At 44.8% G+C, this 25778-nt stretch overlaps 1 protein-coding gene across 1 annotated transcript in view; it reads right to left on the bottom strand.

Annotated features, from left to right (window-relative positions):
* The window catches only part of LOC147698862 (uncharacterized), a 67721-nt gene extending 43623 nt beyond the window's left edge, over nucleotides 1-24098 (bottom strand). The window contains exon 1 of the mRNA XM_086935467.1: nucleotides 24020-24098. Within this exon, the coding sequence (XP_086791593.1) occupies nucleotides 24020-24089 (70 nt within the window). The 5' untranslated portion in view covers nucleotides 24090-24098. The remainder of the gene's footprint in view (nucleotides 1-24019) is intronic.
* Between the last annotated feature and the right edge of the window lie 1680 nt (nucleotides 24099-25778).

Genomic DNA, 25778 nt, shown 5'->3' with positions numbered 1-25778 from the left:
GCATGCTTTCTTTATGCATGTCACATGCTTTCTTTATGCATGTCACATGCTTTCTTTATGCATGTCAAATGCTTTCTTTATGCATGTCAAATGCATTCTTTATGCATGTCAAATGCTTTCTTTATGCATGTCAAATGCTTTTTTATGCATGTCAAATGCTTTCTTTATGCATGTCAAATGTTGTAGGAGAGTAGGGTCTGCTATCCTATGGTCACCCCAAATTTTTGTTTTTTGCTTCACTGGGTTATGACTTAATGTGGCTGTGGGCCTGCTAATCAGACCCACAGCCTGCTGTTCTCTCTCTAAATTACTGCCAATGCACTTTAGGTGCATTACGAATTGGAACTGGTTCACCTTATTGGCCCCTGTAACAGTGTACCCTAGGTACCCAGGGCATAGGTGTTTCCAAGGCCTACCAGGGGCTGCAGCATGTATTGTGCCACCCCTGGCCTGGCCTCCATATTTGACACTCAGCTGGGGTAAGTTGGTGTAATCACCTCTTACTTAGGTACAGTATGCCTGTGCCTAACCCTAAACTGGACACATATGTTCCTATCAGCCACTCCTATGGAAGGCCTCATCAATCCTGGAGGCAGAGTGCTTGGAAATATGTGAGATGGTGCTCTAGCATGAGCTGAGCCTGTCTGCAGCCTGTCTGCAGCTGTCGGGAACCACTCCCTAAGCTGTTCCGGGATATTGCCATACCATATACTCTTAAGTGCATTATAATCCTCGCGGTTAAATGCTATCTTTGGTTTGGCTTTATCAAAACATGTCGAGTAAGGTGTCATACGAATTGGAATACTATCCCCTTGACAGTTCTGTCGACGGGGATAGCATTCCACCCTTCTAGAGGGACACGACATGTGTGTAGCCTTAACCCCCGGTTAAAGTTAACCAGAGCCTCAGCATCACAAAATGGATGCTGCCACCACAGACACGAGTCTGGCCTCCTGCTGCTGACCGAAACTCGACAGATGGTGGCCTGGACAAAGGGTTTCCTGCCTTGGGAGGTGCGAGCACCACCCCAGACAGGGTTTTGTGTATTGGGTAGGACAGGGCTGAATAGAATCAGACATGCCCGGGGCACACAAGTTGTCCCCGTGCATAGGCCAGTCCAAACCGGTCCTGGGACTTTCCAGACCCAGGGCTGGCGAGGAGCTGGACAAAGGAAAGGGGGTGTAACCGCCCCCCTTCCTGGTTCCTCCCAGAGGAGGGACCTAGTAGGTGATCCACCCCTCAGATTGGGAATAAGAGTGGGAGCAGTGCCATTGCACAGCAGATCATCCTGAATCATTTTGAAACTAAGAAGACGACTGGACTTCGACATTCTGCTGCTCAGAAGACTGAAGAGAATCTCCCTTGTGGCCTAGGAGTGGCCACCCTGTGAATACAGGTACCAACCAGCGAATCGACGTCTGCTTTGCCGCCGCCTCCCGCCTCCCGCCGGAGCCCAGAGCCCGACAAGAACCAGACTCCCAGACCTCTCCGAGCCCGATCCACAGTCCCTGCAAAGAAGGGACCCGTGGAGGCACCGAGTGACGTGGGACCGGACCTCTTGAAAGACACCCGACAAGCTGACTGCGCAGCATCTGAGGCATCCTCGACATTGTGCTTTGGGGACTGAGAACCCCCACCATCGAGCAGCCCTTGCACCGAAGAAGAGCCCTCCAGCATCTCCACGATCTGCGTGGGGCCCTTTTGCATTGTGCCACTCAACGCGCCATCCCGGCCACTAGCCACGTGGTCAGCGGCCATCTTGGCAACGAAACCGACAAACTACACAGCAGGTCTGGTTGCTCCAGACCTATCCAAGCTCCTGTGAAAAGGAGCACTCGCTCTGACCTTGCTGGTCCGAGTGTTAAGCATCTTTTGATTCCTGCGTGGCTTGCATTAGCCAAGGCCTGTTTGCTCCGATCAGGACGCCGACACCGCCAACAGTGAGAAGCTTGCGTGGGACAGCTCGTGACCGACTCCTGGACGCCCTCAACCCCCGGTGTCCACGTGGCTGCAGAGAGAAGCTACCCAACAACGCCTGTTTGCACCCGACATCGCCTGGTTCCAATCTGGTTCCACAGTAGTCACTGGCTAGTGACTTTGAACATTGTCCCCTCTGCTTTCAGGTCTTCACAACTTCAGATCCACCCTTGGATCCACCGGAACTCTTCACCTCGAGCCGCCTGCAGCATCTTCAGCTCCAAGCACCATCGACCAGCGTGACGAAACCCGACACTACTTCGACCCTGTGCACCCGCTTCCTGTGGGTGAGGTAACTCAGCTCCGCCGGTGTTCCTACACTGGTACACATCTCAAGGGCCTGTGTCTTAAGTTTCAGCGTTCTAGGTCACTCGGAAGGTTCCTAACTCTTTAACTTTGTACTTTTTACGCACCATAGACTTTGCATTGGAAAGTGCGTGCACTTTGAACACTGCACCCGAGTCCCGCAGGCCTTTCCTGACTTAGTCACTGCTAGTCTCGAATAGCTCCAGCGATTCCCAAGGCCCTAGGCCTGTTCCCTTTCCTATTGGTATCTCTTATACCACTTTCTTAGTATATGGTTTAGGTGGCCCCTAGGGCTCATCCATATTGTGCAACTTTTGTGTATTTTAAACTGTATTGTGATTTAACGCTTGTGCTTCTGTGCTCATAAAGAGTCCAGGGGATTTTATAGTTAATAAATCAATATATATTTTCAATATATATCTGTGTGGTGTCCCTTTCATTTGGTATTCAAGGGGGTTGTGTATGGTAATACAGCTGGCTTCACATGCCTTTCAGAGTTTAGCCTAAGACTGCTTTGTCCACGTTACCACTAGGATAACTGGTCTACAAGGTTGAATTACAACCAATCATCATAAGGGTTGCTTGGCATGGTACAAAGTGATCACTAAGAATTAGTGAGCATTATATACCAGGCCAACTTCTCACATTGGTGAGCACCGGATTGGGATCTGAGCTTGCTGTTGTTTTACCATTACAATCTTTGAGATTATCATTTGAAAGATCACACAGGTACCTTTTAGGTACATATAAAACAAGACTAGTATACTTAAGTTCTACTGAACTTAGTTGTTGTAGAGCAAAGGGAGTAGCACACCCTAGCTACAACTACTAGATAGGTTTAGTAGGTAAACACCAGTGTAGGTAGATTGCAACATATCCACCCACACTAGAGCAATGTCTGGAGCAGAGGGTTCCACTGGGAACATCCCTGTTGAGAGTGACCCTCCAAGGGCACCATCCAAATTTGCTATTTTTTTCCTTTAAGGAATTAAGACAGCTTTGTGTCTTAAGGGGTCTGAGGACAGGGCCTTCCCCTTCCACAGACCACCCAAGAGAGCTCTTAGACCAGTCTGAGACTCTAAAGCCCTCTAAGGCAAACCCCACAGGGGATGCTGAAGGAGGCCATCCTTCAGAGGATGACACTGTAGATACCCCTGGTCCTATCATCCTGGTAGATGAGGAAGCCCCCATCACTGGAGCTCCTCAGGTAGATGAGGAGGAAGAAGAAGAGGAAGAGGAAGAAGAGGAGGAGGGGGGAAGCAGTGAGTCAGATGATGACAGAAATAGTCAGGTGCTGGTCAGTAGGCTGAACCAGGCTAACTTAAGCCTACTTGGGAATGAATCAGGTAACAACCCATTCAGACCCCAGGTGGACTTAACCAGAAGCCTAGGAGGAGAAGGACTCACTCAGGTGACTCTGACAAATCCCATGCTTCTAGAGGCTCTCATGGTCACTCCAGAAGGGAGATGACTAGCCCTCAGAGAAGGGAACATGAGGCCAAAATGAGAGAGGCTGAGCTTAGGATCCAGAAGCGAGAATTAGAGGTTGCACTGGTCCAAGAGAGACTTGCTAGAGCAAGACAGCCTAGAGAGAGTGGGGTAATAGAACCCACTGGTGGCAGCAATATCCACAAGGATAAAGACAGGTCTTTTGATAACAGAAACCTGAGTAAGATTGTGCCCCCCTACAAAGCTGGGGATGATATCCATAAATGGATCACTGCAATGGAGAGAGCCTGCAGAGTACAGCAGATCCCTCAGGAGCAGTGGGCAGCAATCTTGTGGCTCTCCTTTGAAGGTAGAGGCCGAGACAGACTCCTCACAGTTAGTGATGGGGATTCTAGAAACTACCTGGTCCTGAAGAGTGCTCTGATTGATGGGTTAGGCTTAACCACTGAACAGTACAGGTTAATGTTCAGAGATACCCAGAAGACACAGACTCAGGACTGGTCTGAATTTGTTGAGTGTGCCACTAAGGCTCTGGAGGGATCGTTGCTGGGAAGCAAGGTTACAGACTATGAAGGATTGTATAATTTGCTGATGAGAGAACAAATTTTAAATAATTGTCAGAACCAGCAGTTGCATCAACATTTGGTTGACTCAGATTTGACCTCTCCCCAAGAATTGGGAAAGAGGGCAGATAAATGGGTAAGAACCAGAGTTAAGCAAAAGAACCAGAACCAGAACCAGGGTGGTGACCAGAAGAAAACAGACCAGAAGGGTGGGGAGCAGAAAGCTAAAGACCAGAAGTCTTCAACAGGGCCCCAAAATGATACAGAGGGTGGGTCCCAAACTTCCAAGAAGAAGAAGAAAGAAGGTCAGAAGAAACCCTGGTGTAAAACTTGTAAAAACACCTCTCACTGGACAAGTGAGTGTAAAAAGGGTGGAGCCCCCAGCACTGCAGCCCCTAAGGCAACTGCACCCACTAGTACAGCTAGCAGTGCTGGTCCACAAACCAAGGCGGTAGTGGGTATCACCTTGGGAACTGAAGGAGATTCTGACCTAGTCAGAACCCTTACACAGGCTGTTCTGATTTGTGAAGGGGACATAGATTTGACCCCTGACATAAGTCCCAGTAACCTGGGCAAATACAGACAGACGCCTTTGATTAACAACAAAGTGGCTCAAGCTTACAGGGACACATGTGCCAGTGTCACAATGGTGACACCTAACTTTGTGGACCCTGGACAATACATGCCAGGTGATAATTACCTGGTGACCAATGCCAGCAATGTCACTACTAGACATAGTGTGGCACTTGTTAACTTTTCCTGGGGAGGGGTAACTGGCCTAAAAAGAGTTGTGGTTAGTGCTGATCTCCCAGTAGAATGTTTGTTGGGCAATGACGTGGAGAACTCTCTATGGTCAGAAGTTGAGTACAGGACTCATGCAGAGATGTTAGGGATATCATCACATGTCCTTGCTGTGACCAGGTCACAGGCCAAAAAGTGCCTCTCTGAACCTCAGGTCTTGGATCCTGGAACAATGGACCAAGCACCTTCCAAGAAGAAGAACAGGAGGGTTAAGGCTGTGCCTTCCCAACTGCCTGCGAGTGAGGATCAAGCTTCACAGAAAGCTGGTCTTGAGACCCCTGAAGGAACTGTCTCTGAAGAACTTGAACCTGATCAGGTTGAGTTTCTGGGGACAGGGGGACCTTCTAGGGCAGACTTGGGGCAAGCTCAGTTAACCTGTCCTTCTCTTGAACCCCTCAGACAGCAGGCTGCTGCTGAGGCTGCTGGGAATGCTCAAGGTGCCCATAAAGTTTATTGGGATGAAGGACTCCTTTACACAGAGGGTAGAGACCCCAAGCCTGGTGCAACCAGGAGGTTGGTTATACCTCTGCAATTTAGGGGTTTCCTTCTCACCTTGGCCCATGATATTCCTTTAGCAGGACACTTAGGCCAGAATAAGACCTGGGACAGGCTTGTCCCTCACTTTCACTGGCCTCACATGTCTGAAGACACCAAGGAGTTTTGTCGCTCCTTTGAAACCTGCCAAGCCAGTGGTAAAGCAGGTGGAACAACAAAGGCCCCCCTGATACCACTACCTGTGGTGGGGGTCCCCTTTCAAAGAGTGGGGATTGATATTGTAGGTCCAATGGATCCCCCTACAGCATCTGGGCACAGATTCATACTGGTGGTAGTGGATCATGCCACCAGGTACCCAGAGGCAATTCCACTTAGGACCACAACAGCTCCTGTTGTGGCAAGGGCCTTACTTGGAGTTTTCTCTAGAGTGGGGTTTCCTAAGGAGGTAATATCTGATAGAGGTGCCAACTTCATGCCAGGATATTTGACAGCTATGTGGAAGGAATGTGGTGTTAACTACAAGTTCACCACTCCTTATCATCCACAATGTAATGGGCTTGTTGAGAGATTTAACAAGACCCTAAAGGGCATGATCAAAGGATTACCTGAAAAGCTCAGGCGAAGATGGGACATCCTACTGCCCTGCCTTTTGTTTGCTTACAGAGAGGTCCCTCAAAAGGGAGTAGGCTTCAGCCCCTTTGAATTGTTGTTTGGGCACCCTGTAAGAGGACACCTGTGTCTGGTGAAGGAAGGATGGGAGTTACCTCTCAAAAAGCCTAAGCAAGACATAGTGGACTATGTACTTGGTCTCCGCTCCAGGATGGCAGAGTACATGGAAAAGGCATCCAAAAACCTTGAGGCTAGCCAAGAATTACAGAAAGCTTGGCATGACCAAAAGGCTGTCCTTGTTGAGTTTCAGCCTGGACAGAAGGTATGGGTGTTGGAGCCAGTGGCCCCAGCAGCACTCCAAGACAAATGGTCTGGACCCCATACAATTCTGGAAAAGAAGGGAGAGGTTACCTACTTGGTGGACCTAGGAACTCCCAGGAGCCCCCACAGGGTGCTCCATGTTAACAGATTGAAAGCATATGTCAGCAGGGAAGACATGGGCTTGCTCATGGCTACAGATGAGGGACAGGAGGAAGAGAGTGACCCTCTCCCAGACCTGCTCACTCAGAACCCTGAGGATGGCTCAGTTGATGGTGTGGCCTTAGGTGGCAGCCTCACTGAACATCAGCAACATGACTGCAGACAAGTTCTACAGGCATACAGGCATATGTTCTCATTGACACCCAGTCAGACTAACTGGTGTACCCATGTGGTGGACACTGGTGACAGTCTTCCTGTAAAGAGCAAGATTTACAGGCAACCTGACCACGTCAGGGACTGTATAAAGACTGAGGTGCAAAAGATGCTGGAATTAGGTGTCATTGAGCCTTCAGAGAGCCCCTGGGCTAGCCCAGTGGTTCTGGTCCCCAAACCTCACACCAAAGATGGCAAGAGAGAGATGAGGTTCTGTGTGGATTACAGAGGACTCAATGCTGTCACCAGGACAGATGCACACCCTATTCCAAGGGCAGATGAGCTCATTGACAAGTTGGCTTCTGCCAAATATTTGAGCACATTTGACTTAACAGCTGGCTACTGGCAAATCAGGTTAGCTGAGGAGTCTAAAGCCAAGACAGCATTTTCTACCCCTAGTGGGCATTATCAATTTGTGGTGATGCCCTTTGGTTTGAAAAATGCACCTGCCACCTTCCAAAGGTTGGTGAATCAAGTCCTCACTGGGTTGGATGACTTTTGTGCAGCTTATCTGGATGATATTGCTGTCTTTAGCTCCACCTGGGAGGATCACATGGTCCACCTGAAGGAAGTGCTTGAGGCTCTGCAAAAGGCAGGCCTCACTATCAAGGCAACAAAGTGCCAGATAGGGCAGAGCAAGGTTGTATACCTGGGCCACCTTGTAGGTGGAGGCCAAGTTCAACCACTGGAGAGTAAGATCCAGACCATAAAGGACTGGTCCCCTCCAACTACCCAGACTCAGGTCAGAGCTTTCTTGGGCCTGACTGGGTACTACAGGAAGTTTGTTAAGAACTATGGGTCCATTGTGACTCCTCTTAATGATCTGACATCCAAGAAGATGCCCAAAAAGGTTCAGTGGACAGAAATCTGTCAAAAGGCATTTGATGACCTGAAGAAGGCCATGTGCTCTGCACCTATCCTGAAGAGTCCTGACTACTCAAGAGAGTTCATTGTCCAAACAGATGCTTCTGAGTTGGGAGTGGGAGCAGTGCTTTCACAGCTTAATGTAGATGGCCAGGACCAGCCCATTGCTTTTATTAGCAGAAGGCTGACCCCCAGAGAGAAACGTTGGTCAGCTATAGAGAGGGAGGCCTTTGCTGTGGTGTGGGCCCTGAAGAAGTTGAGACCATACTTATTTGGCACTCACTTCAAGATTCAGACCGACCATAAGCCCCTCTTATGGCTTAATCAGATGAAGGGTGAAAACCCCAAACTACTCAGGTGGTCCATTTCCCTACAGGGGATGGACTTTACAGTGGAGCACCGCCCAGGGACTGACCATGGCAACGCAGATGGTCTCTCCAGGTACTTCCACTTAGAACATGAAGACACAACTGGTCAAGGTTAGTCTAATGTCCCTGAGTTTGGGGGGGGGGGGTTGTGTAGGAGAGTAGGGTCTGCTATCCTATGGTCACCCCAAATTTTTGCTTTTTGCTTCACTGGTTTATGACTTAATGTGGCTGTGGGCCTGCTAATCAGACCCACAGCCTGCTGTTCTCTCTCTAAATTACTGCCAATGCACTTTAGGTGCATTACGAATTGGAACTGGTTCACCTTATTGGCCCCTGTAACAGTGTACCCTAGGTACCCAGGGCATAGGTGTTTCCAAGGCCTACCAGGGGCTGCAGCATGTGTTGTGCCACCCCTGACCTGGCCTCCATATTTGACACAACTGGCTGATCACTCAGCTGGGGTAAGTTGGTGTAATCACCTCTTACTTAGGTACAGTATGCCTGTGCCTAACCCTAAAATGGACACATATGTTCCTATCAGCCACTCCTATGGAAGGCCTCATCAATCCTGGAGGCAGAGTGCTTGGAAATATGTGAGATGGTGCTCTAGCATGAGCTGAGCCTGTCTGCAGCTGTCGGGAACCACTCCCTAAGCTGTTCAGGGATATTGCCATACCATATACTCTTAAGTGCATTATAATCCTCGCGGTTAAATGCTATCTTTGGTTTGGCTTTATCAAAACATGTTGAGTAAGGTGTCATACGAATTGGAATACTATCCCCTCGACAGTTCTGTCGACGGGGATAGCATTCCACCCTTCTAGAGGGACACGACATGTGTGTAGCCTTAACCCCGGTTAAAGTTAACCAGAGCCTCAGCATCACAAAATGGATGCTGCCACCACAGACACGAGTCTGGCCTCCTGCTGCTGACCGAAACTCGGCAGATGGTGGCCTGGACAAAGGGTTTCCTGCCTTGGGAGGTGCGAGCACCACCCCAGACAGGGTTTTGTGTATTGGGTAGGACAGGGCTGAATAGAATCAGACATGCCCGGGGCACACAAGGTGTCCCAGTGCATAGGCCAGTCCAAACCGGTCCTGGGACTTTCCAGACCCAGGGCTGGCGAGGAGCTGGACAAAGGAAAGGGGGTGTAACCGCCCCCCTTCCTGGTTCCTCCCAGAGGAGGGTCCTAGTAGGTGATCCACCCCTCAGATTGGGAATAAGAGTGGGAGCAGTGCCATTGCACAGCAGATCATCCTGAATCAACTTGAAACTAAGAAGACGACTGGACTTCGACATTCTGCTGCTCAGAAGACTGAAGAGAATCTCCCTTGTGGCCTAGGAGTGGCCACCCTGTGAATACAGGTACCAACCAGCAAATCGACATCTGCTTTGCCGCCGCTTCCCGCCGGAGCCCGAGCCTAGAGCCCGACAAGAACCAGACTCCCAGACCTCTCCGAGCCCGATCCACAGTCCCTGCAAAGAAGGGACCCGTGGAGGCACCGAGTGACGTGGGACCGGACCTCTTGAAAGACACCCGACAAGCTGACTGTGCAGCATCTGAGGCATCCTCGATGTTGTGCTTTGGGGACTGAGAACCCCCACCATCGAGCAGCCCTTGCACCGAAGAAGAGCCCTCCAGCATCTCCACGATCTGTGTGGGGCCCTTTTGCATTGTGCCACTCGACGCGCCATCCCGGCCACTAGCCACGTGGTCAGCGGCCATCTTGGCGACGAAACCGACAAACTACACAGCAGGTCTGGTTGCTCCAGACCTATCCAAGCTCCTGTGAAAAGGAGCACTCGCTCTGACCTTGCTGGTCCGAGTGTTAAGCATCTTTCGATTCCTGCGTGGCTTGCATTAGCCAAGGCCTATTTGCTCCAATCAGGTCGCCGACACCGCCAACAGCGAGAAGCCTGCGTGGGACAGCTTGTGACCGACTCCTGGATGTCCTCGACCCCCGGTGTCTACGTGGCTGCAGAGAGAAGCTACCTGACAACGCCTGTTTGCACCCGACATCGCCTGGTTCCAATCTGGTTCCACGGTAGTCACTGGCTAGTGACTTTGAACATTGTCCCCTCTGCTTTCAGGTCTTCACAACTTCAGATCTACCCTTGGATCCACCGGAACTCTTCACCTCGAGCCGCCTGCAGCATCTTCAGCTCCAAGCACCATCGACCAGCGTGACGAAACCCGACACTACTTCGACCCTGTGCACCCGCTTTCTGTGGGTGAGGTAACTCAGCTCCGCCGGTGTTCCTACACTGGTACACATCTCAAGGGCCTGTGTCTTAAGTTTCAGCGTTCTAGGTCACTCGGAAGGTTCCTAACTCTTTAACTTTGTACTTTTTACGCACCATAGACTTTGCATTGGAAAGTGCGTGCACTTTGAACACTGCTCCCGACTTAGTCACTGCTAGTCTCGAATAGCTCCAGCGATTCCCAAGGCCCTAGGCCTGTTCCCTTTCCTATTGGTATCTCTTATACCACTTTCTTAGTATATGGTTTAGGTGGCCCCTAGGGCTCATCCATATTGTGCAACTTTTGTGTATTTTAAACTGTCTTGTGATTTAACGCTTGTGCTTCTGTGCTCATAAAGAGTCCAGGGGATTTTATAGTTAATAAATCAATATATATTTTCAATATATATCTGTGTGGTGTCCCTTTCATTTGGTATTCAAGGGGGTTGTGTATGGTAATACAGCTGGCTTCACATGCCTTTCAGAGTTTAGCCTAAGACTGCTTTGTCCACGTTACCACTAGGATAACTGGTCTAAAAGGTTGAATTACAACCAATCATCATAAGGGTTGCTTGGCATGGTACAAAGTGATCACTAAGAATTAGTGAGCATTATATACCAGGCCAACTTCTCACACATGTCAAATGCTTTTTTATGCATGTCAAATGCTTTCTTTATGCATGTCAAATGCTTTCTTTATGCATGTCAAATGCTTTTTTATGCATGTCAAATGCTTTCTTTATGCATGACGCATGCTCCTCCCCCTCCCCTCCATCTCTCGCTCTTGCATATGCAGATTTGTCACCGTCAGCTGTGATGAATACCATTATTTCCCCCCTGTCTGTGCACAGTTGGCTCGCACACAAGTCCCTTCATGCCTTTGCCTCCCAGCTGGAGCCAGCCTAGGAATGGCATCTTTAATAATGACAGAAGTTCCTATTGAAATATAGCTTTCCACGTCGCCATGGCTTTATATCCTGGGCTGGCCCACTGAATTAAAAGTAATATAACACAATTGCCAAGGCTGCAAAAACAGAAGTGGCAGAGGGGAATGGATCTTTTAAATAACGCGAAGGGAAAAGAGATTAATCTTGCCCATTAGAGAACAGGACACAAAAGGATGGTTTAATACCCTGATTGCCACCTAACAAGTCATTGAATGTAATCGTTCATGATTATAATTGCCGAGAAAAAGAGAATTGTCTGTGCTCACAGTGTCTCCTCCAGCGTGCGGTTGAAGTCGCCATCTCTCATCAATTTACTGGCAGCTCGTATGGGACTTTAAATTGTTTTGCCAGGAGTTCTTAATAAAGCATAAGGCGTCCAAGGATCAAAGGCCTAAGTGTAATATTACCATCAGGTACCATTTCATTTTTGTATTTGGCAACAGTGCGTGTAGATTGAATCAATAGCGAGCATGTATTACTATTAAACCTTTTGGGTGTGATTGCACGTTGTGTGTCAGGTGCTTGCACAGCAGGCACCCAGGCCGACTTGGAACACTGTTTTGCATAAGTGCTTCGTGCAGCCTCATCACACACAGTTGCACACTGTACTATTTGTGTAATGTGCTTAGTGCAGCAATGCAGATATAAAGACATAGGGAAGTCAGCCTCACAGAGTGAAAATCGTTCCCTTGTAAGGATCATGTGATTAGGGTAAGCAAGATACAGAGCTAACACTGCACTATTTGTATCCTGATGAGAGTGGGCGGGCAGGCTGCAAACACTGCAGGGATTGACGTAGACGAACACACGCAGCATTGTTATTGCATCATGTTAGAATAAACGCAGCTTATCTATTAGTATCATGACTCTAGTGTAAACACATCACTGTGTGTCTCACGTGCTTAGTGCAGCAAGGCACATAGACATACTTATGTCAAGCAACCACACACACTCTGCGGGCAACCTCACAGCCTGTGTATGGTTCCTCATGTGCACCTGGCCTGTGGTTATGGAAAGCAAACACGTAGGTCACCCCAAGGACAACATGTTTGTAGCACGTGATTTACATAGACTGATACACAGGCAGGATGTTAACACCGCACTATTCGCAGAGAGAGATTATATAAAAGCACTCTCATATCATTGGCATGTGGTCCGCTGACAGATTCTAAATTCTCTGCTATGTGTGTCCATACTGTGCTCAGGTTGGGTAGACCTACAGGCATCCTCCTAAAACTGCATGTTTTGGTTGTTACTACGTTTATCAGAAGGCTATACTTTTGTCTTTAAAGATGGCTACTTCACTGATGTCTGACTTTACTTTCTGCTTTATGCAAACGTGCCATTATGCATTGAGCATTTTTGTATTGCCATTGTGCAAGCGCATACAAATGTATTTTATTTTATATTTTTTTTATTCATCACACACCCTCACATCCTCTCACCATCACAAACCCTCACCCTCACCCACCGTCACCCCCTCACCAACCCTCACACCCCCTCACCCTCACACCCTCACTCACCCCCTCATCCTCACCCCCCCTCACAACTCTCTCACCCTCATTCAGCCTCACACCCTCACCCTCACACACTCTCACCCTCACACCCCCTCACTCACCCTCACACACTCACACACCCACTCACCCTCACCCTCACACCCCCTCACCCTCACACCCTCACACCACTCAGTGCTACAACACATATGTGTGTGTAGGTGCAAATGCAATGTTCTTGGATTTTCGTCACAATAAAATACACTGAACATAATCTTCACAAAATGTATTTACAAACGTTTAAGCTATTGCCATTATAAATTACAATAACTTTTATTTAAGTATTAATTATTTACAAAATTAAAAGCCATTGTTATTTGTAATATCAATACATCTAAGTCCCGTGAATACAACACACATTGCATTACAAATGCTATAGGTGTCACATTTGCGAAAGTTAAAAATATTGACATTGTAACTGACAAAGCTATTAATTTTGCTATTTTCAAAACCAACACATAAATTAAAAAAGTGTCATTTACAATACCAATTGCTCAAACTTTCCTAATGCGAAAAGTTAAAAGTATGGGCATTGTAAATCACAAAACAAAAAAATAAAATGTCATTTAGAAAACCAATAGCTCAAACTTTCCTACTGCGAGACCTATTGGCAACGCCAGTGCTTGTTCTGTATTTCTCGTATGCCCTGGTTGTGTATGAATAGGGTTGCCTTTGTTTACTAAACACTGCTCATTTTATCAGTGCCAGGCTTGAGCCTCAGGGGGAGAATTTTCGAGCTAGCGTTCATGAAAAGGGATGCCCTTAAGATCCCAATGTGTCAAGTGCTTTCTGCGGAGATGCTTCTCAGTCTGCATGTCTAAATTCCATTGAGCAAGCCGCCTGTCCTCTATCAATTCTATTCAATTTAGTTGTAAAACTTGTTTGTTTAGTGAAGTGCTTGGCCGATACAATGTCATTGTGCTTTAAAAACACATACTGATATATTTGTTGTCATTGTTAGAAGGGCGCCCAACTCTATGACTTAAAATGCCCACAGGATGAAGGTGAATGTACTTTTGCCAGATAAGCGCCAGTGACAAGGAGAAAGATGGAATACTGTTTTGTTCCCTGACCGCATCACCGCCTGTTTTGCAAAGTAAACATTTTCTCTTGGCATTAAAATAACGGATGTTTATTGATATCCAACTCGGTACATTTTATTGATTTTGGAAGGATGAAAGGCTGTACGTACCCACCAGTATTTGACGTTGTGACCATGAGGCCAAACACTTATTCCTAGATTGGATGCATTAGTCCACTGAACAATCTACAAGACCGTGTATGTAGAAACCCCGATAAAACCACACCAGGGTCACACCTAAGTCCGATTATGACAAAAACTGACTGCAGTGGTTTTAATCCTTTGATAATAAATATGTCCAGTTCAGGCAAAACCAGCTGCTAGACTAATTTAGCCTGAACCGGACATGTAGGGCAGGCCATAAGCAAAACACCAGTCACCCTGACATGCGCAGTTCAGTTAAGAAACCCTAACTGCCGGGTGCCAATAAACAACACCTACTAGTAAAACAAGCATTGGCATCGCCAATAGGTCTTGTTTTTATCTATCTCCCTCACTTACTTTGTTGTATTTGGTCACCCCCTCTGTGTTTTCCCATTGTTCTCTTGTAATTGAAAAAAAATTGTAATGTATGTTTCCTTCCCTGTACATTCCAGCCCACCTCCCACGCCTCTCTGCCATGGCATCCCCTAAAAGTGACATTCCCTCTTGTGTGCATATCTCTGTCTGCGTTTTTTTTTTCCAGTGTGCTCGTTTCTGTATCCGTTTCTGTGTGTGCTTCTCTATGTGCATGTTTCTGTCGCTCGGTGCACATCTCTGTCTCGGTGTGCGTGTCTATAACTGGGTGTATAAACAATTAGCATTATAAATGACAATGCCTTTCATTTATCTGTTTTAAAAACCAAAACATAATAAAAGGCAATGTCATTTACAATGCTAATAGCTCAAACTCGAGTAAATGCGAGACCTATTACATTGCAAATGCTTGTTTTTATTTTGCTTATTCATGCAATCCCAACCAGGGCCCAACTGGGAACCACAACCAGCCCTGGCAAAGTGCTCGGCCACCCCTCCCCCTCCATATCCCCCCCCCAATGGGGGGTGGGGGGGGGGGGGGGGGGTTAGGGGTGCCGCCAAGCTTTTTGCTGGGGACGGTTTTCAGCCGATTTTGGTACAGTGGCGATTTTGCAGCTATGCTGCAAAAACGGCCATGTAACAAAAACGGCCCCTAGGGGCCCACATCCAGCCCACACCCGTGCGGCGCACTTGGGGGATTGCCCGGTGCCCGCTATGGCCAGTCCGGCCCTGATCCCAACCAGACACAAGCATGTAAGAAACAATTTAATTTCTAAACCCAGTACCAGGGATAATAATACTAATCGGAGAGCAGAGAGTGAGTGACACATGCGCAGAATTCTAAGCAAGCCTACTCTCGACCATGCCCTACTGCGGTCGCGTACTCTCCTTTGTAAACCCCTCCTGTTGTACAGCGCTCCGTTACTCTGTACCTAGTTTCATACAATATGAAGTTACAGGCATAGATGGAAGATGGCCTGGGATGGTAGGCCTATATTTGTACACTTTGCTCTACTACACACTTTCAGAACCACCTACTGAACAGTTTGTACAGAAGGGTGATCATCCAGAAGAGCGCGCAGACAGACCCATCTACCTCAGCAATGTACCTGCTATAGAAAGTATGTGTACGTGGAGTTTCGCATGATCAGGGCTTCTCTGTCAACAGCAAAAAGACGGCAGCTGATGCAAGAAATGCTTTGAACAGTGACAAAATGGATCAATGCTTGTTTAGTGTCCTGACTCGGCTTTCCTTGGCCTTGCTGTCATGTGCCCTCATCCCCGTCACACTGCGCCCGTACAGTGCACGGAGGGAAGTGCTTGTGACTATCGGTGCGCATTTTCACTTTCTTTGACTTGGAATTGGACGCAGCCTGTGCGCTCGAGTCTCGTGCCAGCGCACCAGCCCTGGGCGCGTGGCATTGAGTGTGGGGTGGAAGCGCAGCTGTTTAATTGCCTGGCATTGGCCAAGACGAGGTCCTGTCAGGCCGCCCGCCGCAGTATTTGTAATTATCTGCATATCGATATTATAGGCGCACTCTGGCAAGGTAGAGCCCTGGACTGACCCTGCTTTTATGACTGACTGGGAGTTGCGCCCGGTAGTGGTTTGGGCTATATTTATTTAATGTAATCCCCTTTCTTCTCAACATGTGCTTCACTGGTTATTATTTTGAATGTACACTTGCCAGCAGAGCAGTTGGATTATAAACAACATGACTTTTAATATAAAATAGAGTTCTACTTGATCATGGCTCTCTGAATACATTTCCCGTCCCCTCTACGACAGGACAGTCCCTCCTTTAATCTTTGTAAGAGGCAGTCCGTTCAGAGGCAAGGGTGCGAGGCGCTCACTCCACATGCAGCTCTTTGAAGCAGATAGCGTTCTCTAGTTCTTTACATATTTGCTCATGCATGACAGCTTCATTTTCAGTTTACTCCACTGCAAGTTTTGAATGCATGTCAGGCTTTCTGAATCCATGGTGGAAGCCCATAAAGATGAAAAACAACATTTGTCAACAACTGGGTTCCCATCACGTGAAGCCACTGAAGCGATACTAAAATGCACTCCTGCCAAGATCAAAACAAACTTTGCGTGCGGTAAGCAAACAGATCTTTCCTGCAATTCGATGCTTTTGGCAGAATGTGATTGTTGTAGGCTACGGGCAGCATGATTCGCTTGTGTTTTGGTAGCACGTTGTTTACATGCCACATAATTACACTCTACTCAATGCAATATAAATACACTCCACATAATACCACTGTGACACATAATTACACACCACATAATTACACTCTACTCAATGCAACATAAATACACTCCACAGAATATCACTCAGTGTAACATAATTACACACCACATAATTAGACTCTACTCAGTGCAACATAAATACACTCCACATAATACCATTAAGTGCCTCATAATTACCCCCACATAATTACACTCTACTCAATGCAACATAAATACACTCCACATAATACTACTCAGTGCCACATAATTACATGTCACACAAATACACTCTATTCAATGCAACATAAATACCCTCCACATAATACTACTGTGCCACATAATTACATGCCCCAAAATTACATTCTACTCAATGCAACATAAATACACTCCACAGAATACCACTCAGTGCAAAATAGTTACATGCCACATAATTACACTCTACTCAATGCAATATAAATACACTCAACATAATACCACTCAGTGCCACATAATTACACACCACATAATTACACTCTACTCAATGGAACATAAATACACTCCACATAAACACATTCTAAGCCACATACCACCAATCAATATAAATGCACTCCATGCCATGACACAATTTCACTAAGCATAATTTCACTCAACACGACAGTTCCAGGCCACACAATTCAAATCCTCACATTTCCAAAACACATCACATAATTACACACCAAACAACATAATTAATTTCACAACTCCATAAACCACAACGTACCTCCAATCCACACCATATAGTGGCACCACCTGAGCACCAAACATCACTCACCGCCACCATTTCGCATAAGCATCACCTAAACATCGCCTAAGCATCACGGCAGTCTGCCCTCAGAATCTGGCATCTGTTGATTCTCCCATACTGTCCATTCGCTGCTGGTGTTCTAATTAAACTACTGTTTTACAACCTCCACTCCCATGTTGCTTATGTCCTCCCCCATAACAAACCAAAATTATAACAAAGAAGCATGAGAACAGGCAGGAAGAAGTTGCCAGCAGTGCAAATACAAAAAATAGGAGACATTACTTATGTTCATTTTTTTGTTATCAGGTTTTTCAGTTGTATATAGTGCCTTCTTGGTTTGTATAAAGGTAACAAAAATAGGTAACACTTTTTATTATAACGTTTTAAGATGATGCACATCAGCCACAGTGCTCTACAACATAGCCAAATGTTTTGGCTAAACACATAAAGTCCCAAAAGCGAGACCTATTGGCTATGCCAATGCCTGTCTTCTAAGGATTCTTTGCCATCTCTTGTACCAGACTTGGTTGGTTTGTGCAATTTCAGTTTCACTTTACTTTTCTCTGTTCAGTAATACCTGCTTTACCTTCACCATAGGTGTTTCATTCTTTAACTTCTAATACGATCCTCATATTTGGTTGGATTTCCAAAATTCCTGTGAACTGGGTGGAAATACCAGTGGGCTTTCTCTATCATTTGCAGTAAAGTTTCAACTTTAAGAGATTGACAAAGAACCCTTGAAGCTGTCCACAAAATCGTTGTCAGTTATAGACCTACTGAAGTACTCAAATGCAGAATTCATATCAGTTCACAAATCCAGCAAGTATAAATGATAGCACGCATTTATTTTCAGATATATTTTTGTTCTCTATAAGAATAATGTTTTCCAGGTTCAGGTTCAGGTTTAAATACTTTATTCGACAACATTGTCATAAAAGCTTTCATCCCTATCTAAACATAATAAATACTAGTCTAATAGTAAAAAACATATTAAATAACGTGCATTAGTGCATTGTTGGCGAATAAGAATCTTTAAAATTTACACATTAAAAAGTATCATCACAGGCCAAAGGAAGTTCATGTAGTTCATGGGGGTTTTAAAGTGCGCGTGCGTATAATCCAAGCCCATCCCAGGAATTTGGCCACTGCAATTGCAAGTTGAGGGGCACAATTTGATTTCAGGACCCTGAAAGCCTCGACACATCTCCTTGTGCCCAGATTTTTACATGCCGGTTTCAGCCACCTGTTCCTTGGGACAGCGTATAATGGACATACGAATAAAAAATGCAAAATATCTTCTACATGGGATTTACAATAAAAGCATGTGCTAACATTATCAGGGGACCATTTAACAGTAAAAGCATTTAGGGGCAGGGTGCCGGCTCTGAACTGGAAAAACAATTTCCTATCTAGAGGCTTGGAGATCAAATCCCAGTACTGTTCAAACATAGGGAAAGTTTTTATCTCTAGAAACTGGGATGTCAAGGCGGGAGATTGGCTGGAGACCAACGCGGCGTTATTTATCATTTCCCAGTATAGCTTTTTTAATGTATTCTTGGAAGGAAAGTCATCTGGGTCAGTTACGGACCACAAGTGTTCAAGGTGTAATTTTTGAAGTAAAGTTCCAAAAGGTCAAGGCAGCAGACCAGGTCAAGCACTACTAGTTCTGTCGTTCTAAATTCTGGGTGGTGCAAACTTCTTCCTACACCTGCTACCAATAGGTGTATGAGTCAGAGATACAAAAACAGAAAGTGGAAGGTGCACACAATTAGAGTCCAAAGGAAGAATAGTATATTGTATATCTTCTTCTTTATTTAGCAATTTTTGTCAAATACAGGCACAGCCAACGCGTTTCGTTCCATTAGCCTTGTGGAACTTCGTCAGGGCAAATTGGTTCAATTTAAAGTTGTCAACCTGTTTGGTCCCACCGTGTGGATCGAACAGCAAATGGCAAAAGCTCTTCAAAGGTATATAGCCTTCGTATATTAAGAAATGGTGTTCACATCAGATACGAATAAGTCAGCCCAGTGGATATCCCAGTGTTAAATTCAGCATTTTTCTGGGTATTGAAGAAATTCAAGGACTTGGTACAATAATTGTTCAAAGTCAACCGAACGTTCGCCGTGGAATCTAATGGTTCCCAGGCAAAATTTCTTTTTCCGCTTTCTAATGTCCAACTCCAGTATGGGCATAGAGTGAAGCTGTAGGGGACACCGGTCTGCAGTGGAACGCGGTGTTCGTGGTAGTAACCACCGAGCACCTGTAGTCGGGTGCTCAATCTCCGTGGTCTGGCTCGTGGTGGCGTCCCGGTTTTGAAATTTCCGCCAACTGATTATATTTTAACATTACAAAGTCCATGTGAGATCTCCAATTCATGCTAGCATTCAGAGAGATGCCTAGATAGGTAAAGGCGTCAACTTCTTCTAAGAAAGCCCCATTGTGAACCATTTTCCCCTTGTATTTCTTGGAGGGATTCAGATTCATAAATTTTGTCTTTGATGTGTTTATTTCTAGGCCTCGGATCCGGCAGAATTCTCCAAAAGCGTTTAATGTCTTTTGTAGACCGCTAGGGGTCCGCGAGACCTGCAGAGTGTCGTCCGCAAACATAAGTACTGGAACTCGCTTCCCATCTAGTAATGGAGCGTCCGTCGGAATTTGCTTCAGGAAATCCACAATGCCGTTTATGTAGAGGGAGAATAGCGTGGGGGCCAGGACACAGCCCTGTCTTACTCCTCTCTCCACAGGAAAGGTTTCCGTGACCTCCCCCTGGGTTCCCCACCTAATCCGGGCATAGTTGTTCTCGTGGAGTCTTACAAGCAAAGTTAGTAATTCCGGGCTTATTCCTAAATCCCTTAAAACATCCCAAAGTTTTTGACGGGGAACTAAATCAAATGCGGCCTTTAGGTCAACAAAAACAGCGAACAGGGGACCATTTAGCAGGGTGACGTTCTTCCAATATAAAGTTAAAAAGTGAAACACTTGGTCAACAGAGCTGGTTAAAGGGCGAAATCCGGCTTGATAAGGCGAAAGAATGTCCTTGTCAACTATCCAGGCTTGCAACTTGTTTTGAACCAGCCTACCCATCAATTTTTGGGCACAGTCGATAAGGCTGATTGGCCTGTAGTTGCTTGCTAGAGCCTTATCTCCTTTTTTGTAAACTGGAATTATTTCTGCTCCTTTCCACGTTGTGGGAATCTTTGCCCCCTGTGCGATAGCATTCCCGAGCCATACGAAATATTTACACCAGCTATCTCTGTCTAATAAGAAAACGTCAGCCGGTATACCATCAATGCCTGGTGCCCTGCCTCTGGTCACTCCATCCATTGCCTCATGTACATCTTTTAGTGTGAATGGTCCATTGGCAAAGAAGACCCTATCTGGAGGAGGAACTACCTGGGGGCCTATATTGTCAGCATATTGGGGTTTAAAGAAGTCAACCCAGGACTCCTTCGGAACATGATTTTTTGGGCATTCCGCTACACCCCCTGAACCCCATTTTAATATGGCCCAAAACTCTTTCTGATGTTTGTCAGCACATGCCTTCTTCAGTTCTAACCAGAGATTCTCATCCCATTGCTTTTTTGCCTTTGCCTGGGTTTTTCTATATTCGTCCCTGGCTTTCAGAACTCCCGTTTTAGATCTAAGAGCATTACTAAGGTTATGCCTTGCTACTCTACATGATTGGTCGTACCAACCCTTTTTTATAGGTTGTCCGTTACCCTTCTTCTTCTTGCCAGCTTTCAAGAATAACTTCTGGAGGTTGGCAAAGAACTTTGGCTGTGACTCTTCGATTATCATTTTAAAATTTCCATCATTCATTAAAACCTGCAGTCTGGCAACTTCATCAATAACTAGCCCCTCAAGGACCTGCCTATCCTCTGCATTGGCTACTAAAGTTGCCCATCTGACATGACGAACGTTGTTTGATAAAACAACATCTGAGGTCATAAGGTTCCTAGCTAAATTTTCTGTCATAATTTTTTGTTCAAGGTTAAATATTAAAGACAGAGGGTTGTGATCACTCTCCAACCTGGATATGACCTGCATGTCGATCACTTTGTTCCAGACTCTAACATCTATCAGAATATAATCAATTCTACTACTTGATCTTAGGTTATCAAAGGTATGCCTACCCTGAGCATCAGAAGGAGTACGGCCATTTACTGCCCTCAGTCCTCTGGATAGGCATAAGCTTTTCACCTGAATAGCTACTTGTGACCATTTTTTAACCACTGGAATGTCTAACTGAGGAATTCCCCATTTGGTGTCTTCTTCGTAAGTCAGATCATTGTCCTCACAACCTAGAGGTTCAAATGTTGTATTTAGGTCTCCTCCTACTAAGATGTTATACTGGGTAGATAACTTCTCTAGGTCCGCATCTAGATCTACTACTATATCTGAGGGTATACCCCCTAGAGTCCCCCTAGCATAGATGTTGTATATTGCCAGCTTGCAACCATCGTTGCAAGTAAGCAGGATAGAAAGTAGGTCACTGTTGGAAATAAGGTTCTGCTTAGTGGTACATTGCAGAGCTTGCCGTATCCAGATGATTAAACCCCCTGAAGGGCGTCCCTTTGGATTCTTCTTCGCGGGCACATGAAAGTTTAGGAATCCCAGGCGAAATACTGGTGACACTGACCATGTCTCTTGTAACAGTACAATGTCATAAGAATCTATAAAGTCACACCATTCCGGGGTCTCAATTTTATGTTGGATACCTGCAATATTCCAAGAGGTGATCTTGATGGGACTTCCTCTTTCCATACTCCTCTTATTTAAGGGAGTAGTCAGGTTAGGGGAAGGCTCACCAGGTAGGGACCTTACTTCAATCAATTTAATACCTGATTGGGCAGCTGATGAGCTGTTCTCCACTAGTTTAGTGGTACAGCCTCTAGGGTCGAGTATCCTACGAACTGTTTCTTCTATCATAGTAGGACTAGGGTTCCCATGCTGAACCTCTATAATCTTTGGTTGCCCTGCACTCCTCTGGTTATCCAGTCAATCACATTGGCTTAGTCCTGATATGGCAGAGAACCTATTTTCTAACGTAATTCCCCAGTTACTTTTGTTTGGCGGGTATTTGGCTTTTCTTATAACGGGGTTCCATTTAGTTTTTAACAACGTTGGATTTATGGCATTTCCCTTTTTTGTATAAAAGAAATCCAGCGTTAATGGCACTATTTCTGTAGATCTTCGCTGAGGGGGGTATATATTAGCTAGTATGTTTGGTAGGACTTCGGGATCTGAGAGGTGCAACACCACGCAATCCCCCGTAAACTTTTTAATGCCACCTCCGATCCATTCGACCCTTCTAGCTTTTACTACTTCCTGTGCCAGCTGATCCCTGCCTCCTGGTTTAAAAGCCATATTCTTGGATAACCAATGGAGTGATTTGTTTATCAATGAAGGGATATTCTCCTCTTGTCCTGGTTCTAATTGAGGGACGTTTGCTAGAACCAGAATTTATGTTCATTTTTTTGTTATCAGGTTTTTCAGTTGTATATAGTGCCTTCTTGGTTTGTATAAAGGTAACAAAAATAGGTAACACTTTTTATTATAACGTTTTAAGATGATGCACATCAGCCACAGTGCTCTACAACATAGCCAAATGTTTTGGCTAAACACATAAAGTCCCAAAAGCGAGACCTATTGGCTATGCCAATGCCTGTCTTCTAAGGATTCTTTGCCATCTCTTGTACCAGACTTGGTTGGTTTGTGCAATTTCAGTTTCACTTTACTTTTCTCTGTTCAATAATACCTGATTTACCTTCACCATAGGTGTTTCATTCTTTAACTTCTAATACGATCCTCATATTTGGTTGGATTTCCAAAATTCCTGTGAACTGGGTGGAAATACCAGTGGGCTTTCTCTATCATTTGCAGTAAAGTTTCAACTTTAAGAGATTGACAAAGAACCCTTGAAGCTGTCCACAAAATCGTTGTCAGTTATAGACCTACTGAAGTACTCAAATGCAGAATTCATATCAGTTCACAAATCCAGCAAGTATAAATGATAGCACGCATTTATTTTCAGATATATTTTTGTTCTCTATAAGAATAATGTTTTCCCTATAAAACAATCCTTTTACTGCCATCAACAAATGTGAGTGTATTCCTAACCTTTCCTGGAAAAGAGCTTACTCTAACAGTTTACACGAAACACAGGTGTACTAAAAGGTTTGTCAGTCACATCCATAATATCTATATTAATATGCATTCTACACTTGGTCTGCACTTCACTAGTTCATCTGTGTTTCCCATAACATTTCATTGTTAATGCTGAGATCAACATTTTCTAACTCTTTGGTATTTTATGTGCTGAAAGTGACCTGAGCTTTAAGATGGAAAGTGACTATGGTGTTAGGGAAGATACTCCTATTGGGTGAGCTAATTTCTCTAACATTTTGATACCTAAATCTGAGACTACCTCATTTTTAATTTGCACTGCTGTGCGCTCTTCTGAGTGTGTGTTAGTTTATTGAAACATTGAAATTGTATTTAAGATGATTATATTCAATTATTCCTAACTAACACGTAAATTGCATGTTAAAGTTAATGTACTTACACTGGTTAGTCTGGAGCTCTGTAGTTGCACTGACTAGTCCAAAAGTTAGGGTTATCACGAGGAAGAACATCTTGCTTGCCCCTGCTACCTCCTGACGGTCTGACAGCCACAGATTTGTTTTATACCCACTGCCCTGTTTGTTGTCAGACCGGTTTCCACATCTCTAATCAAGATAAACATCACCTTTCGTGGCTTGGCTCAAAAATTACATTTTCTTTTTAAATGACCTACATTTGCTTACCAATGGATAAAAAGATTAAGTTGACAAGGAACATATCCTTTTCCTTAAGTCATCTTAATCTCCGAAGGGAGTTCATTAAATTTGGCAGTGAGTGTCCAAAATACTACCCACTGCATCATGTGTCAAAGTATATGTTTATAGTGTGCATTTTAATATTTGAAAAAATTGCACCGTGATGACAGCTCAAAAGATTCAGACTGTAAATAAGGAATTCCAAATATTAGTGTTATTAATATTCAATTTCAGGAAGTTTATTCACGATTGATGTGTCACCAGTTCGCACGCCGAGGTTAATGCTGAAAGGACAGTGAAACATTATCTATGGTATCAACTAGTACAAATCTACCTTAGTATATTTATACACTGCTTTGTTTGCATGAGACTTACACAAATACACCTGCTCATCTAAGAAGATATTCAACCATGCTTGGCTGGCATTGGCAACATGAGCAAAATATGTTAACCACTTCCTAGCATAATGTGAACCTTTGAACAGATCAAGTTACTGACTCCAAGAAATAAGACACAATATCTACTGAAGTGACAGGCTCACATATTTTGACCTAATGAATTGGAGATAGCATTTGTTACTCTGTTGAGTTTTTGGTAGAAGTGATATTTTTTTTTCAGAACTGTGTTCATTATACCATAGAAGACAACGTAAAATAACACTGGGCCGAAAAAACATCATTTGTTCATTTTGTGTTTGTCTAGGATTTATATAATTGTATTGTATTGTATTGTATTGTATTGTATTGTATATTGGATTTATATAAATGTCCTCAGAGCTTTTAGAAGTTGCCTCCCTGATGAAATGTTGGCGGCAGTGGCACAAATTACAGTTGCCTAATCATATACTCATGCATGTCTTACATTAATAGAGATATATCTTATTTTATATTTTAAGTAACATTTAAAAGAAAAAGTCGGCATACATTTTTGAAATTCCATCCATCTCCTATTGTTGGCTAGGCTAAAATCAGATCAGCATCTTAGTTTACCGTAATCATATCAACTGCAATTAAATAGTACTTCTATTATAAATGATAATAAAATATATCACAACTATGACATTTCAAAAAGCAGTGGTCGCAAAACCACAGGGGAGGAAGAGAAATGACATATTATATCCTTCTTTATGGGCAATGAGTCTACAAGCATGTTAATCCTTATCCTTCCCATAAAAGATAACAAAAACCTGAGCACTCTAGTGTAACTTGTGTCTTATTGGTTAGCTAGCTGACAAACTGTAGAGAGTAGTAGCAAAACCTGTTACTGCTACATAAATAATGTTCATAGTAAGCATAGTACAATGTATTTCTAACTCTTTTTTACTGCAGACAAAATACAACTAAGTAAATTCTATGTATTTATTTCACATTAAAAAATATATATATATATATCCAGAAAGCCGCGTCTCACTCCCAGCACGCAGAACTTCGCCTCAGCAAGGATAGCACGGACACGGACCAGTTAGGTGCTTAAATTTATTTGTGCAAATTCAGCCGCATGGCTTTT

This window comes from Lissotriton vulgaris, chromosome 8, assembly GCF_964263255.1.
Source record: "Lissotriton vulgaris chromosome 8, aLisVul1.2, whole genome shotgun sequence".
Lineage (NCBI taxonomy): Eukaryota > Metazoa > Chordata > Amphibia > Caudata > Salamandridae > Lissotriton > Lissotriton vulgaris.
Note: the sequence above shows the minus strand (reverse complement) of the source record. Positions and strands in the feature narration are given on the sequence as shown.